The 16,317-nt window shown below is 37.3% G+C and overlaps 1 protein-coding gene across 3 annotated transcripts in view; it reads right to left on the bottom strand.

Moving 5' to 3' along the window:
- Positions 1 to 16,317, bottom strand: part of LOC136410069 (serine-rich adhesin for platelets) — a 57,839-nt gene that overhangs the window by 30,844 nt on the left and 10,678 nt on the right. For 2 of the 3 annotated variants that reach the window (XM_066391998.1, XM_066392001.1), the window contains exons 1-2: positions 5,262 to 5,268; positions 4,025 to 4,255 (exon numbers count right to left, since the gene is read on the bottom strand). In XM_066391998.1, the coding sequence (XP_066248095.1) occupies positions 4,025 to 4,255; positions 5,262 to 5,264 (234 nt within the window). In that variant the 5' untranslated portion in view covers positions 5,265 to 5,268. Of the gene's footprint in view, positions 1 to 4,024; positions 4,295 to 5,261; positions 5,269 to 16,317 lie in introns of those variants that run through there. The other variant, XM_066392000.1, reaches the window with a different exon arrangement.

The raw sequence follows: 16,317 nt of genomic DNA, 5'->3' as shown, positions 1-16,317 counted from the left end.
ACGCATATCATTGTCATTTTATCCATTATCATTTACCTTCACATTAGTTACAACTTTTCTCGGCTCTCTATTCTCAGCAACTGAGGGAAACAATGCGCTAATCAGATGTCGTACGTTCCGTTCCGTTCGTATCTGTCATTAGTCACTATGTTGATTTTGGAGTTATTTAAAATCGGCCATTATTTTAGTGAGTAATTATGATATGAAATTTTAGGTAAAGTATCTTTTGAAGTTGTAATTTGTGTCTCGCCCTTTTCAGGGTATTGGCCTTTCGCAGCGCCCTCACCCCCTTCGCAATAAGACGAGGTACCTCCGCAAGTCGTACGTAGTTTAAAACACTTAGGCAATTCTCGTCGCTTCTCCATCGACCTATATGCTTTTCACTTTCCAGTTAACTTTTGGCCTTTCCATTTTCCCCGCCACCCTCGTTAATTGTTCTGCGACGAATCCTCGCCGGTGCCCGGCGCTAAGGCGAAGCAGTCACCCCGTCTCCGTTACGACCACGTCACTTGGCCAATCGAGGTTGTTTGTGGAGCTCCTCTTGCCAATGCCGTCGACAATAATCGAAACGCTTTATACTTGTAGTTTTGTTTTTCCGAGATGTGTATTACTGTAAACAAAACTTGCCTACGCGGCTATGTATTTACACGTCAAGAGGAAACTTTATGCGAGGAACTGTTCTAACTGCTAATTCACATCCCTTGAATATCAACACGTCGCCTTTGCGGCTTTTCAGCTTTTTCCAATTAAATGTTTCCTTAAACAGTTTTGTTAATTTCCATACTCGTTACTCGATAGATTTGGGACCATTGTTGCGTGCCTATAACTTTTCCTCAGTTTAAAAATAAATAAAAGACCATACTCCAAGCGTGGGACGCCTCAGACGGTCAACGCTTCTTTGCTTTACGACGCATTTTGAATTATCCCTTTTGTACAATCATAATAATTTCCACCCATTTTGCATTAAATAAAAGCTCTATGCATAATCGTAAAGCCACTAAAATCCTGCGAATTTATTGCCGGATTTAAGCAGTGATTTTCCTCCTACATTGATTTGACTCTCAGAAGTACCTGAATCTTCTGACCTACGGATGAGGGAGATAATTTACTTCCTTTTAGTGCAATACATTGCACTGAAGCGGCTTTATGGCTTTGTGTAAAACGCGTTTTAGATATAAAATTTTGTCGTAGCTGTAAAACTAATATGATTTTATTTATAGTTGATATTATTACAGGATGACTAATATTGCGATAAATTCAGTTTTATGCTGTCCTGGGAGGAAATATTTTGTCGCTATTTTACGATTTGAAAAGCTGTATAAATTTATATTGGAACGTAAAATTAGTATCTTCGCAAAGAGCACATCGTTATTCGCCTTCTTCTTGCCTCCAACTCCTGCAGAATTTTCTGTTTGGAGTGTGAACGCTTTCTGTTGGTTTCTTCGCATTACGAAAATGTCCACTCTTATCCGGGGGGTATTTAGCAATCCCTCGATAAATAACCCTTGAGAAACGATTTAAAAAATCCATCTCATTCAGTGGCAGTAGTACGATAAGCAATGTTCTTGGAAGAAAAGCAAAGTCAATGTCACGACGGGATCTGGTATTCACGACTCGGGAACAGCTGGTCACGAAGTTATTATTAATTGACCGGATTTGTTTATTAGTAGTCGGCCTGGTTGATTAATTAAGGCAAAGTAAGAGTTGTTTTATGGCGTTTCTTCCTTTCTTTGGGCATCTCCATAGGTAACAAATGCACCGCATTACCTTTTTATGTCGGTTTTTAATCACTTTGCATCTCTAATGCCTGCGATTGAGTAATTATGTACGCTTAAGTAATTTTCAACGTAATTGCGAGTGGATTAGAGTTTCCAATAGTGGAATCGCACTCTTTTCGGATTTTTAATGCGAGCGGCTTTCCAATTTCTAAGCTTCAAGCATTAGAGTTTTAGCGACGGATTTATGAGTAATCATCTGCGATACGCATTATCTATCGCAAAAGTCATGAAAATTTCACGTCCATTATCTCTCCACCGTTAACTTTAATATAGAGGCTCGTACGAAGGCAAAATTCAGTATCCTTAACTGATTACTCTTATTTGCCATAATTTCATTGGATAATGAATAGGATCAAAACTGCACATATAAAATTACAAGAAAGCTATATTGTTTTGGAAATTTAATAATGATCTGCAAGCAAAAAACTATATTTATACTAATTTATGGTATATTCGTTCGACCGTGGGCGTTGAAAATGTTCCCTCGACCGGGCAAATTTGTTGGCCGTTTTCATCTTTTTGCTATTCACTTTTAGATCGTCTTTGTTTGAGACGGGGTCATGACTAGGCATTTAAATTAGCATTAGAGGAAGATCTGAATGCCTTTACTGATGTTATTGGGAAATAGCGAGGAAACGCGTCTGCGGGCCGAATTAGACGCACCGGCATTTTTTTGGCAATTTTTGAAGACCCGTATCATCTGCCTGCCTTTTTACCAGACGCTTTGCCAGACGATCAATGACTATCACAAGACATAGGAAAAATCACATGTCCACTTAAAAAAAATTAAGTTGATGGTGGCGCCCGAAATCCGAAACGTCGTTTTAAAAATCCAATGTTACTGTCTTGCAAAGGGCAAAAAGTCTCAACGAAGAAGGGACGGTTATTTCCTTTAATCTCATCAAATGAGCTTAGAATAAAGTGAAAATCATTTTAGCAAATGTTGGTTCGCCTCGAATATTTCCGGATCCAGTCGGAATTTTCCAAATTTTGAACGAATTTTTGTTCGACACAAAAATACACAAGTATAACGCAACTTAACCAAATTCATATCTCTTACGGTTTTCGAGATCCTAATGGTGAACAGGCAATCTGTATAACTCCGTGTGCAAAAAAAGTGAAAATTTAAAATTTCTTCCACGCGAACCACTTTCAGTTGTCGAAAACTAATTAACGATATAAATATATAATTGCTTAGATGCCAATGTGTCCACTGTGATTAGGTGAAAAGTAAAATTTCCTCCTTAGAATCAAGTTGCTTCTTGGATAAACTGGGCTTTGCCACCGTGTATCGAAACCTTCTACTCCTTTGATTCTCTTCTACACGAATCGCTCTGTGATGCGACTAAGTATCGCGACAAAATCCCTGAAACAAGCAACCGAGTGACGCCACTCGGAGGCGCAACGCAGCGATCCGTCTGCGGGCTCTTTTAAATGTAATTAATAATGGGAAATTGTAATGGTATTGCTATAATGAATAGCGCTAACGGACGTGCTCTTTGGTGATGTTATTTTCCGAAAAAGTGCGTATTTTTTAATTTATGGACAAAGTGGTTTTCAGCTGTTGATATTTCGTGCAATATTTGCTATTAAAGTTTTGTCTCTTTCAAGAAGGAAAATAGTGCAAGTGAACTTTCACGGAACCAATCCAATTAAAAGTATCCAAGTAAATACCAAATCAACAAAAACATTAATTTAGATCGTGAATACCGTGATTATCATTTATCATTTTATATACAAACGTATTAAAATCAGTAGTGAAACGAAATTTTTATTTTATACGAGAAAGCATGGTAATTTAAAGATTTTTAAAATGTACTTAGATTACTGGCCATATGCCTTCGTGGGACACATTTTTCGACTTTCACCAGGACAACGTTTTCACAACTTTAAGATCTATTACATGTAGATCTAACGCATCATAACTAAACAAGATAAATAATTTTGTAAAGTGCAATTTATCCAAACTCTATCTGTTGTGGTTTCTCAGATTCCATAGAGAGCTTCGAATTTTGACCACCCTGTACACGTAAATTATAATAAAATTGAAAATTCTATAAATTCCTGCAAGATATCCAGTTAAGGAGGTGGGCATTCTATATCTAACGCGTTGTATAGGACCAAATTGTATACCGATCTCTGCTAAAAATGGAACTTTCCCTTTATGATGATCCAATTTGGCCCACTCTATACATAGTCTTAAGATTATTGACTATGTTACATCAACTGGACCATTTATTTCTTACCTTTCCATATCGATGCGAAGCATCACGAGTGTTGGCCGACCAGCTGTCCGTTTCCAGTCTGGCTCGCTCCAGAGCACCCGTAAGCGTGTCGATTCTGGACCATTCGCGCACGTCATGGTCCCGAAACGGTGAACCCCCTGTAGAGGGTGGAGGTGCTGCTACCACTTCCATTTTCCACGAAATTCTATTGTTTATGTCGCTGCACAGTGCACAAGTCGGAACGTGGGTGGTCTTCACGCCTCAGTGTTCTTATGGATTATTGAGATCAGTCTGAAAAAAAGAAAAATCGTGTGAAATATGTTGGCTTCGAAATACAAAAAGATGGAGAATTTGCGTAGCAGATGCCAAAAATAAATACATAAGTAAACTTTCTTGTACATTCGCGAAAGGGAGAGAAACTTAGAGCGTGAGCATGAATAGTGCGGAGACCGGCCAGAACCGGTCGACTTCAGGAATGTCTCACGGGAGAACTATAGGCATGTGGGGAAATAAATACGGGCACGTAGACTGTAAACTAAGGACACATAAAGCAAAAACTATGGGCACGTAGCGGAAAAAGTAGGGGCATATGGAACGTCAACTACGCACACGTGGAGCAGAGCTACGGCACGTAGTGCCGTCTCCTTATCCTACAGGCACTCTGAATCTTTCTGTACCCGTCTTCATTGTTCTACTTTAGAATCATTCATATTTTCGTCATCTTTTGTGCAATATAACACGTAATAAATTTGATGAATACCTTACACGTTGTACACTTTTATGATTACTAATTTATTGTGACCTAACGTTTCCGCAACATGTACAACACTCGTTTATCAAACAGGTTATATGTCAACTTAACGAGCGAAAACATGAAATGGGATGACACATTTCAGTGTAATATTATTTGAACTGCAAAATCCACAAGGCGTTAACCGGGGCTTGTTAAGTCAGCAAACGAAGAACAGACAGAAGAGAGACCCTCTTCTCTGTAGTTAACAAGCGAAGAATATTATGTCCTCGAAGAGGCAGATTCTAGTTATTTATTTATGTGTTCTTTGTTTCCTTTGATGATGTAATGCTTGGCGGATGGATTTGATGATAATTAAGTATATCATTGATTGATACGGGTCCACCACCAATGGGCTCACTCAGCGCCTTGCATAGTCCATTGAATAGTAATTGGTCATAATATTTACAAACTGTTTGGTATTGGAGCTTTGACTGTCCAATTCAAATTGGGCTGCTCATAAAATACCATCACGTCTCGGAATGTGCTCAGTTTCATTTAAAAGTCGAAAGATGTTTGATGTCTACCGCCCACTTTGTCAATCCCTGACTGATGAATTGTTTCCAAAACTATGTTACCCAAGTATTCAATTTTTTGCCTGACCGACGTCCTTTGTGCGACCTGAAGACGTTTGAAGAATCGCTATTCCGACTTATATCAGAAAGCAATTTATATGCTAATTTTTAAAATAAAATTTATTCAACAATTTTTTACCTTGGAACTGCTATTGTGCGGCGGTCATTGTTCGACTCATCTCCTTTCAAATGTGGAACTCGATTATGATTTTTTACACTAAATATGTGCGCTCTTTTAACAGGGTTCAATGTTCAAAACTTAAGTAAACATTGCGTTGCTTAAACCATAATATCTGGACGATAAGTTAAAAATCTAAATTGAACAAGGTAATAAGATTTGAAATCCAAATCCAAACTGAAATAAACCTCTCGGGAAGCTCTAAAAACTACTCTAAAAGCTCTAAACGTGATAGTACTTGTATATTACATTTCGAGAATAGTAAAAAGCATATTGTAGGCGAGACGAAAGTTTGTGCCCCAGCCACAGGCAAAGTTGGTAATTTCGGCGAACGAAGTAAAATGTCTTACTTTCAAGTTGTGTACAATGCTTTTCCTTTGGTATATTGCTGTTTCGTCATAAATCTGATGAAATTGCAATCCTGCCAATCTCCAGAGATGATATTTGTTTGTATTACAAAATCCTGAAAGGGCGCATGTTGGTATCATGAAGATGATCAGCGCGAGTCAGCTGTGCGTAATTATATTACGTAACAGTGTGACAGTTCATTACATAGCATTTGCGCGTAACACCTGACTTTCTGCTATAGGTCGTTTTTTGCAGTTCGCAGGCGGAAATATTAAATTACATAAGTAACATAGAAAAGAATGATAAATTTGTAAATCAAGCCCAAAACTTCTGGAATAGTATTTTAAACTGATCTACTTGAATCGATTTCACCACGACGATGAAACCTTTTTGAATCGTATAATTCCTTGTGATGAAACTTAAGTATACAATTACACGCCCGAGTCGAAATAGGCAGGTATGGAATGGAGAAAAAGTAGCAAGAGGGGGCGGTTAAGGCAAAAACTCGCTTATCCTATGCCAGGCTTCATGCGGTCAATGCCACAAGACAAAAATTGGATGCTCTAGGCTGAGAACGCTAGAACATCCGCCATATAGTCCCGACTTGTCCTCTTGCGACTTTCACTTTTTTGGACCTCTCAAACAAGTACCTTGAGGCCAACATTTCGACAACGTCGCGGTGCTCCAATGGCTACTGGAATGTCCAAAGAGTTTATAGAGTAATGGAATAAAAAAGCTCCCAATTTGATGGGAAAAATGTAGTTCTAGGGCGGGAAACTGTGTTGAAAAATAATATATGTTTCTAAACTTAATCGAATAAAGTTAGAATTTTTTATTTAATATACCTTCGTGTTACGTTGTTGTACATTGCAGTCAGTTTTTAAGTTGGTGAGAGTTTAGAAAATCGAATTCGTTTTTTTTTATTATCTCACAACTAGTTATTTGTGACTTACGGTGTTTCTGTGCTCAGTGATTCAATTAAAGTGTCTGGCAACAATCACACGCATTAAAATTAAAGAAAAATTTGAAAATGCTTCGTAGAAATATCAGACGCCGGTTAAGTGAAACTTGCTTCAAAAAATCTCACAAAACCGATTAAAGTTTATTGTTGCGGAAATTTGCGCAACACCTCGTCAAATTAGGAAGTTATTAAGCTCGACACCTCGTAAATTGGTAAGTGACTATCTGCTATTGGTAGCGAGTTCGTTACCATCATAAGGGAATTAATTCAAAATTTATTAAATTAACTTTTGATTAAAAAAAATTGAATAAAAATCTTCCGCAGTATTACCTCGGCTCCCACAGACCTAAACGTCCATTGTACAATTATACTGGGACGTTCTCGTGAAACGTCAACTAGATTATATCACCACTATTGTCACACAATCACTAATCACATGTGACGATACGATCAATTCTACACCACACTAAAAGTTCAAACTTATCTCACTGACAAGATACACGAGAAAAAGTCACTATACTCCTCCGATCACGATTATCTTTGGAATGAAAGAATATTGAGATCATCGGAATCAGATTATCCTGGTAGGGTTTATTTAAAGCTATACAGTGGACCAAATAAATTCACGAATTTATTATGTTTATGAACAGGCATTCTCCTGTTACCTCAGCACCTAATCAGATGAACATCTTTAATTAACACACTGTTTAGGATTGCCGTACATTGCCTACAGCTTCTATTTGCTCAACATTGCACCTAATGGCTGTTCTCTTTGGTACACGCTTTAAACGAACTTCTATGTTTCTGTTTGAACTGGTCAAATATAAGCCCACGCGCTCCCAATATAAGGCAAAAACGAGTTTATTATCTATACATCAGTTTATCCATATGTTATAAACAAAGATTTAGACGTGTTTAAATGTGCCCAACAGGTGTACATGAATTTGGCCGAAAGCGACCTCTGAAAATGCCTGGAGTTTTTGTTTCGCGTCCAAGTCGGACGTGAATCAAACGCTGATTTATAGCGCCCAATCGGTTTTTATTTGCTTATTTGTTTTCGTCGTGAGATCCTTAACGTTTGGACTGGAAGATCAATAGCTAGAGTGGTAAGTTGGTGAAATTTCTGCGGTTGCAGCAAGACATGAAATGTATGCTTTCGCGATCCGCGTGAAAAAAGCGTACTTTGCGCACGCATGCGAATGCGAAAAGTCAGAATTTGCAGGTTAGGTTTCAGAATTACGATTTTTCTCAAAGCGGTTTCATCGCTTTGCTCTAATGGGATACACTGTTTTGACGTCCAAAGGGTGTATGTTAAAGTCTAAAGTCGGACACGAAAATGCATTTGCCCCAGATACATACCGTGCGGCTCTAAATTGTACCGTCCACCCCCCCTGTTAACTTTTTCACAAATTATTATTTTCAAAAAATTAACTTGCACTTAGGGCGTCGTGTCGGGCTTTTTTTAACATTGTCTTCGCCACAATAGGTAAATAATTTTTCCGTGGAGAAACTGTGTATCTGGCGAAAATTTTACAAGAGATAAAAAAGTTTCAAAATGAGGTCAGCTAGTAGAAGAGAAAAACTAAAGTCATTCATACAGGGAGTGACAAAAGTAAAAAACTTTTGTTTACGAACATCGCGCCATTTCTAATATTTCCACGCAAAAAAGACCCTGCGTACGGCAAAACGCGCCAATTTATGTAGTAAGTCTTAGTTCCAAAATTGGTGAAAATCGATAAAAGCTTTTAGCGAAAAAACTATATTAATTTGAGAACTTCGGTGCCCTATAACTGCAAAACAGAGCAACATTGGATATAGGCCAGTTTGCCTAGAAAGCGTAATTTTTCGTTAAAGAATCTTTCGTCAAGCATTCTACGCTCATTTCAGGGAGGCCCTGTATATTAGCTTTCGTAAAACAGATTTTAAATAACCTTTTTGTGCAAAATAAAGCGACTTAATTCATGCCATGATATTGGCCCGATGAGCTCCTCTGAACCTCTTTTAACCAGAGCTAGATGGAGAACAGTTTGAGAAATGGTGGATGTTCTCCATCCGTTATTCAACCAGCGCTTGAGTAACTGACCCTCCTGGATGAGTCCACTGTTTGAACAATACCAAGTTGGGAGTAGCACTTAGCAAGCATCTTTAATTAGTTTTACTTTTACTGTATTCAGGCCATTACGCAAAGCGTCTCTATGTAAAACGATCCTTGAAAATGCAAACGTATAGCGAAGTCGTGCCCATATATCACCACATTTTTGTGTTTGTCGAGAGAGAATTTACGCGCCTTGCATTGCCAGCACACAATGAGAAATATCATGTACCATTGCACGTCCACCCACAATATGTCAACTTTTTTTCATTTCGTCGATAAATCCTTTAGAGGACAAAGGCACTTTATGGCCGTTTTTTCGTTAGTTCATGGACCCGACCTAAACCGCACAGAGTTCAATGTTGTACGAGGAAAGAAATTTGTACTTGATCTGTCACTTGGTATAATCGCGGTAATACGCGGTGGGCAAACAAAGAACCACTTCAGATCGACCATTCCCACGTTTCCTTGATGAGAACCGATGCGCAACCTTAACCACCACCCCGCAGTAATTTAAAACAAGGCAGAAATATGAGTTGTATGGCGTTTTAAACCCATTTTTAATTTGTTAATTGACATTTAAAATGCTCCGGATACTCTACATCGCATAAATAACGTAAACTCCTTTAATGATGCCAGTTTGAATGGTGCTTAAGTCAGATTTTTAGTACTTTATTTTAATACACTGGTTAATAAAATCGACTGGTATTTTTAATGGTCTTGCGAAATTGGTTGTTATTCGAGGTGAAAATTGCGTAGACAACCAATCACCACTGCTTTTTTAACAAAGAATTCTGGTTTATTCGTTCAAAAAGCAGAGCTGAGGCTAAGATATTCTTACCCTGGACACTGTTTTCAATTTTTTGTTACCAGTTCCATTTCAAATTCTTTGCGGGGTTTTTCAGTTCCACCGAGTTAAAAAACGCGCTGTAGGTTCACCTAATGAATCGCTAAAAAGTTAAGCACGTTCATATGTATAGCGCAGTTTATAGACCACGTATCGTTGAAGTTAACGTATCGTTAAAAAAGTTGCATAATGCTTAACTTTTTCACGCGAGCTTCTTACGTACATGGCGGTCCAAATTCGTGGCATGTCATTGGGATCTCGGAAATTATAAGATATTCGCGGTAGGTTAAATTGGAGCAAAGCTGCGCAATTTAGTGCTGAAGAAAATGCCACTTCGAACCTGGAAAAATTCCATATATTTTCGAAGACACCTCGAAAATACCTCAATTTTGCTATATCATTTTTTTAAAAACTTTTTTTTAAAGATATTTCAGCACAAATAACACTTCGTTATTACACCATCAATTTAATTTTTTTTAATGCAGATCAGGATGTCTTGTCGTGTTTTTTGTTACCTGTTATCCTTCTAGGAAGAATGACACATAACCACCACCAAAAAATGTAGTAGACATGATTAAAATACCCTCTTAAAAAGTGCATATATGTATCACTCTCCCACGCATCTTTTTCAGCATAGGTGTGTCTTTGTTGCAGTTTCTTCTGCTCGCGTAATAGATGTTTTCAATCAATTTTAATATGTGAAATAAATAACATAAATAATTCTTTATAAAGTATGATAAATGGATATGGCTTATAAGTATAAAAAAACTCATATCTGGATAAGCAGGTGGCTATCGATAGAGTTCATTCTAGTTTTTTTAAAAATAAGTAAACAGTTGTCAAATTGTCATACTATCAAATCCTTTTAATAAATTATAGAGTTGATATTAATTAAAATAAAATAAAATATTCTCATCACTTGAAAAGCGTGACATGATAAACATCTATTACGCTTGTAATAGAAATGCTCAATTATCTTCAGAGCGCTATTTGCAAGGATGAAAAACTTTAAAAGTGGTATTGAAAATGATTTAGATTACCGATTTAATTATATTATTTAAAATGGAATGATAATTATTCGAAAGCTTTCAATTTTGGTATATAAATGTAAATTAACATGCTAAAGAGCCTCAAAAGAAAAGTGGTAATAATGAAGTGACATTTGTTTTGAAATGCCTCTTCAAATCAAATCAGGAAAAATTTTAAATTATATAGCAAAATTTCGGTTTTTTTTCTGGAAATCTCCGGAAGTATTCCGAATTTTTCCGGATTCGAAGTGGTATTTTCGTGAGCACTAAATTGTGCAACTTTCCCCCAATTGAAGCGACATCGCACCTCTTATAGTTTTGGAGATCCCAACAATACGCCTCGAATTTGGACCAACCTCTATAGTCAATGCAAATCGAGAACCGAGAATGCAGGTTCTCGCAACAATAAACGTAACGGCAAGACTCATTACCCACCGAAAACTCTGGATCACAATCAGAGAACTAACAACTGGGTGATGAGTACAAAACGCCATTTACTCTTTGATGGAAATGGCAGGGAAAACGTACATCTGTAGATTGCGCCCATTTCTTAACGATACGTTAATATTATAATACGCTACGTAAATTGATTAACTAGACTAAAGTTATGCTGTAAGTTAACACCAAACAATAAAGAGCTTTAAGCTTGACAGTAAAAAGTATGTCTATCAACACCAGTCCGGCACCAGTACACCTGTATTATTGTAAATACAGGTTATTCTAGTTATTCTGGTTTTAAGTAAAAACTAACCACATTAGACTCACCTCGATATAAAAATTAAAAAGTGTCGTGCGAAACACTTTGGGATTGAAAAACCAGTATTTTGTGTAACTCGCATCCTTTTGCGAAACTCGCTCTCCTGATCCCGCACAAATCTGCTCGTCACAGAAAAGAGTACTTTTTGCAATTCGTCACAAAAATAGCTACATTCTCCTTAATTTTGGGAAAAATTCCTGAATAAAAAATGTTTCCCACCCTAGAGGAAAAGTGGACAATTCTGCACCATTAAATGTGCGCGGAAAAGTAAGCGGTCGTCAACGTGAAAATGAAAAAGCCTTGAAATTTTTGAAGTTTTACAGCTCGGACAAAACAATTTTTTCTCGAATTTAAATTATCCAAGAATTTCGTACAAAACTCGAGACTTCAAGACAAGTGGATGTGAGAAATTCGGAAGCGTTCCAAAGAGAGAAGAAAAATCAATAAAGATTAGATGTCGGTTTTTGCACAACTAACGGGAATTAAAAGTTCAAGTCACTTACCTATAATATTACCTTGTACGGGATGCCCATGCTGGACATCCTTATCTTGGACCCGCTACATCTAATCTTAACGATCCGCCTTACGACGTGCGTTAAAGGAACTAACACATTTTTGATGATTTTGAAAAGAGAAAATGCAATTTAGCCCCTTCCTGCTTTTTGCTACTCCTTTGCCTAAAAATGCTTGTTAACGTGGTAAGCAAAAAGTAAATACCTAATTAGAAGAGTAGATAAATGCTAATATCTCTTTCGGAGAACTTCGTATGGTGTTTCTTGAGTTTAGCTCTTAAAACGTAAATGAATAAATTTACAATAATTAAGCCAAGCAATGACAATAATTACACGACACATCGCCCACAATGCGATTATTCGAGGAAGTCGAGTGTAATTGGACCTTTCATCTTTTTATCCCGCAGAAACAATCATAATTTATTGCGCTGAATACCAATCTTATTCCGACAGTTTCATTGTCCAATAAGTACCGCTTGGACACTTCAGTCACGTTGTTCGAGATTACTATCAATTGGAAGTCAGTTATCACTATAATAATGGCAGAACATGTTTATAATGAAAACGAAAATAAATACTTTTACAATGTTCTTGAACTGGAGGTCACACTTCAGGCGAAGAGGTCAACGTCGTGAACTTGAACGTGTCGTAGGAAAAATGACGGCGAAATGTCTTTGTCTACAACGTGAGGTGAGAAATAGACGTGCTTGCGAGGGCGGACGTGAAATATGGCAATTGTTCCAAAATTAGGCAGAATACATTTAAAACTTAAAATGAGTTCAGTGAATTTACTACAACACACCATATAACATCAAGGTCAATTTCATCTCCTGATTGTTTTGCCCGATCACCGTTATTTGACACCCAATATCGGACGGGATTGGGTAAGTTTCCAACAGGATTATGCCCCTCCATATTATGTTTTAGCAGTTCGACGGTGTCTTGATAATAATTTTCCCGATAGAAGGATTGGCGGGATAGGTACTATTGAGTGACCACCTAGATCTCCCGATCTTACACCTCTTGACTTAATTTTACTGTTTAAAGCAAGAGTATTATTAATAGCAGTGATTAAAAATCAGCCGGTCTCAAGTTGAGTCTCAAAATCATTAAACGATCGAATAATTGTTAATGGCTTTGAAATTATTAATCGCTCTTCAATATACGTGTTAAATACAAGACCTCTCTGCCGATTGGTTGTACAAAGATTCGCTGTAAGGCGCAGTCAATTTCTAGCAAAAATAATTTTGTAAAAACTTTTTTAGTAATGATGGAAATATTGAGATCTGACGGGGTTACAAACACCTCATCTTCAAACAGTTTTGTAACACTTGGTCTGCACGACCGGTGGGAGCAGTAGCTGTCAATGGTCAAGCCTGGCTTGAGCTGAAGTCATGATTATAGATATTTTTGACGGTACGGAGCCACATATTGCGCATATCAAGGCAAATCAAAGAAAAGCTTTCAATCATACGGCAGCAAAAAGTCAGACCAGAATTACCATATCTCTGTTAAACGATCTTTAACATCTCCTCTCTCATGAGCGCCGCAAATCAAATAAGACACGGTTTAACACAATAAACAAATCAGTGTACGCCTTAAAGTAGCTTGTTTATTTATTTATTTTTCTGCTCCATCACCGAAATACAATGGACAAAGGCCCTTGATGGAATTCGCCATTTTCAGCGGATGTTTGTTTTTAGGAATTTTATGTCTGGCTCGCTACGTTAACGACTCACAATGGCATTCGATTATGTAAAAAAAAATGTTGAAAGCTCTTTTAAGCTGATGATGGTGAGATGGACGGTGAACTTTTAAAGTGTAAATAAATACTGGGAAGCTTTGGATGAAAGTCAATGAAAAGATCAGTATGTGTTTGCCCTTGCTTGCTGATGGGTTTGCTGAACCAAACAAATGCTTTTAGTATGTTCTTCACTGTGCGGGATAATTCCATAATAAGTAAATAAGAAGGATCAAAAGTAGGGATCAGTAGAGATTCAAAAAAGCGATATCGGTTGGGGAAGAGGCTTTAAAATTAAAATAACGAAATAATATGGCAGTTTAAAGGTTACGAAACTGAACATCCATCCCTGCATTTGAGCAATTTAGAATAGATCTATGAGGAGATGAATTAATAAGTTAATTAATTAGATGAACCATATACTTTCAGATATAGACGAAGGCTATATCATATAGAATTTAATTGCTTTTCCTGATGTTACTGTTGCCATCGCCTCTTCACACATCGCCAACCATTCATATCTCAGATACATCTACGGCTCGATAGACAAGAAACTTTTTTGCAGGAACGTGTTTTAGATGTCCTACGAGCATTACAAATTGAATTAATTGAATAAAATTTTCCGATAATAAATAATAAATTTTATTCTAATATGCATAATCAGGGGTGTCTCTAAAGGGGGTTAACGATGATTTGGTTAAACTTTTCATAAATTTGTTTCAGAATTTGAAGAATTGTTGAAAATTAAATTTTTTGGACGCCTCTGAAAACATTGAATTTAAGCGAAAGTTCGAATAAACTCTTCCCAATTTTGAATAATCAGTTTGGTTTTGATACACGTAACAGAAGGTGGCTCTAAAGAGGGTTGACGGTTTGGTTTATTTTTATGCAAATTTCTTTAAAAGTTCAGTATATTTCTTTAAGATGGATCTACAAAAGTTAGGAATTCTAACTGACTTGGCCCTGGTACCTGTGAATAACAATTCTTTAAATAGCAAAATCCTCCGCGTATAAGAAGAGACGGTCTTCGCTTCCATGGCACCAGATATGCATATGCTCCACAGCATTATCAAATAATCGCGTGTTCAATTTGAGCAAGTTGAATAGAGAATTGGAAAATGGAATACAGAGTTGGAATTCGGAATCGCTGATCCATCGGTTCGATCAGTGATCGATCATTTCGACTAACAATTATAATCAGTCAGACTTTCAGCCACGCCCCCAACTCTTGGGACTTCGGATGGGCTTGGGACCTTGAACCTGCTTGAGTCCGGAAGACTGAAGGCCTGAGTCCCAGTTCTGAATCTGAGTCAGAACGGGGCTTGCGGCTTTAGTTGTTTGGAACGAACAGATGATTAATTGAACGGATGGTGCCTGCAACCTATACGTACATTTACGTTGCAGTAAATTATTCGATTTGCTACAATGGGAGAGCAATATAGAAAGGTAAATGAATGTTCAGTAAGAACAATTTTGTCTCACTTTTTAACTTTGAAGGAAGAATGTTCTGTGAGTATTCAGATGGATATCCTTTGAACTGTGGGAACACTACAGAGAACATTGGCAGATTTGTCTACTAGATCGCTCTATTTCTACTAAAAAATTCGCAAAAAAAACTAGATTCATTTGGTCACAAGCACAAGCTCCTACCTCCTGAAACAAATTTTTTTTTTGCATGGCATATGGTGAACGAGAGACTCATTTTTCAAGGTTTAATGTGTGTTGTACAAAGTTGCATGCTAAGAAATTATATTTAACACATCGAGGCTTTACGATAATTATTATCGTCAGCCAGACTGCAATTTGTACATGATAAAGTACCCTTCAGATCGATCCACTTTTACTTTGAATACAGGTACCTTTATTTCAAAGAGATGAGTTATTAATTGTTGTTAAAGATTTTTCTTGCGTACGCCTTAAAAGCAGGTTTCAGATTAAGTCTCAAGGTGCCTCTAGATTATGATACCCATATAATTTCTGCATTGTCGATAAATTGGTTGGATGCATTAATATCTTATCCTTGCAAGGTACAAATTTGGCAAGTTGTTTAAAAAAATAACAACCGCGACCGTTGGTTTTGTTTCGTAGAAAAACCACATTCCATCGCCTTAGTCGTCGATCTTAAGAATGTTTATTATCAAATCGGAAGGACGAGTTTCCAACTTTTGTAGTGCCTCCAACGCGCGACAACTACCGTTAACCACTCGTGTACTTACTGAAATTAATTTGCAATTAATTGAGGAGTTTTTACTATGGCAAATTGCGGGACATCTTTTACAAAGAATTATAGTCTCCAGTAATAAATGTTCGAGTAGTGCAAGGGACATCGACATGTACTGCTGATAGAACCGCTCCTGCAGTTACGCAGGCCCGCTGAAGACAACATCCAAGACCGGTAGCAGGAAAAGAACTAGCCGGATAAGTTTTTATTCTCTTTGCTTTTAATACACCGAAAGTGAGCAAACGGCATCCCGTTAATATGCCT

This window comes from Euwallacea similis, chromosome 7 (genome assembly GCF_039881205.1).
Source record: "Euwallacea similis isolate ESF13 chromosome 7, ESF131.1, whole genome shotgun sequence".
NCBI lineage: Eukaryota > Metazoa > Arthropoda > Insecta > Coleoptera > Curculionidae > Euwallacea > Euwallacea similis.
The sequence above is the reverse complement of the archived record's forward strand: the minus strand, read 5'-3'. Positions and strand labels throughout refer to the sequence as shown.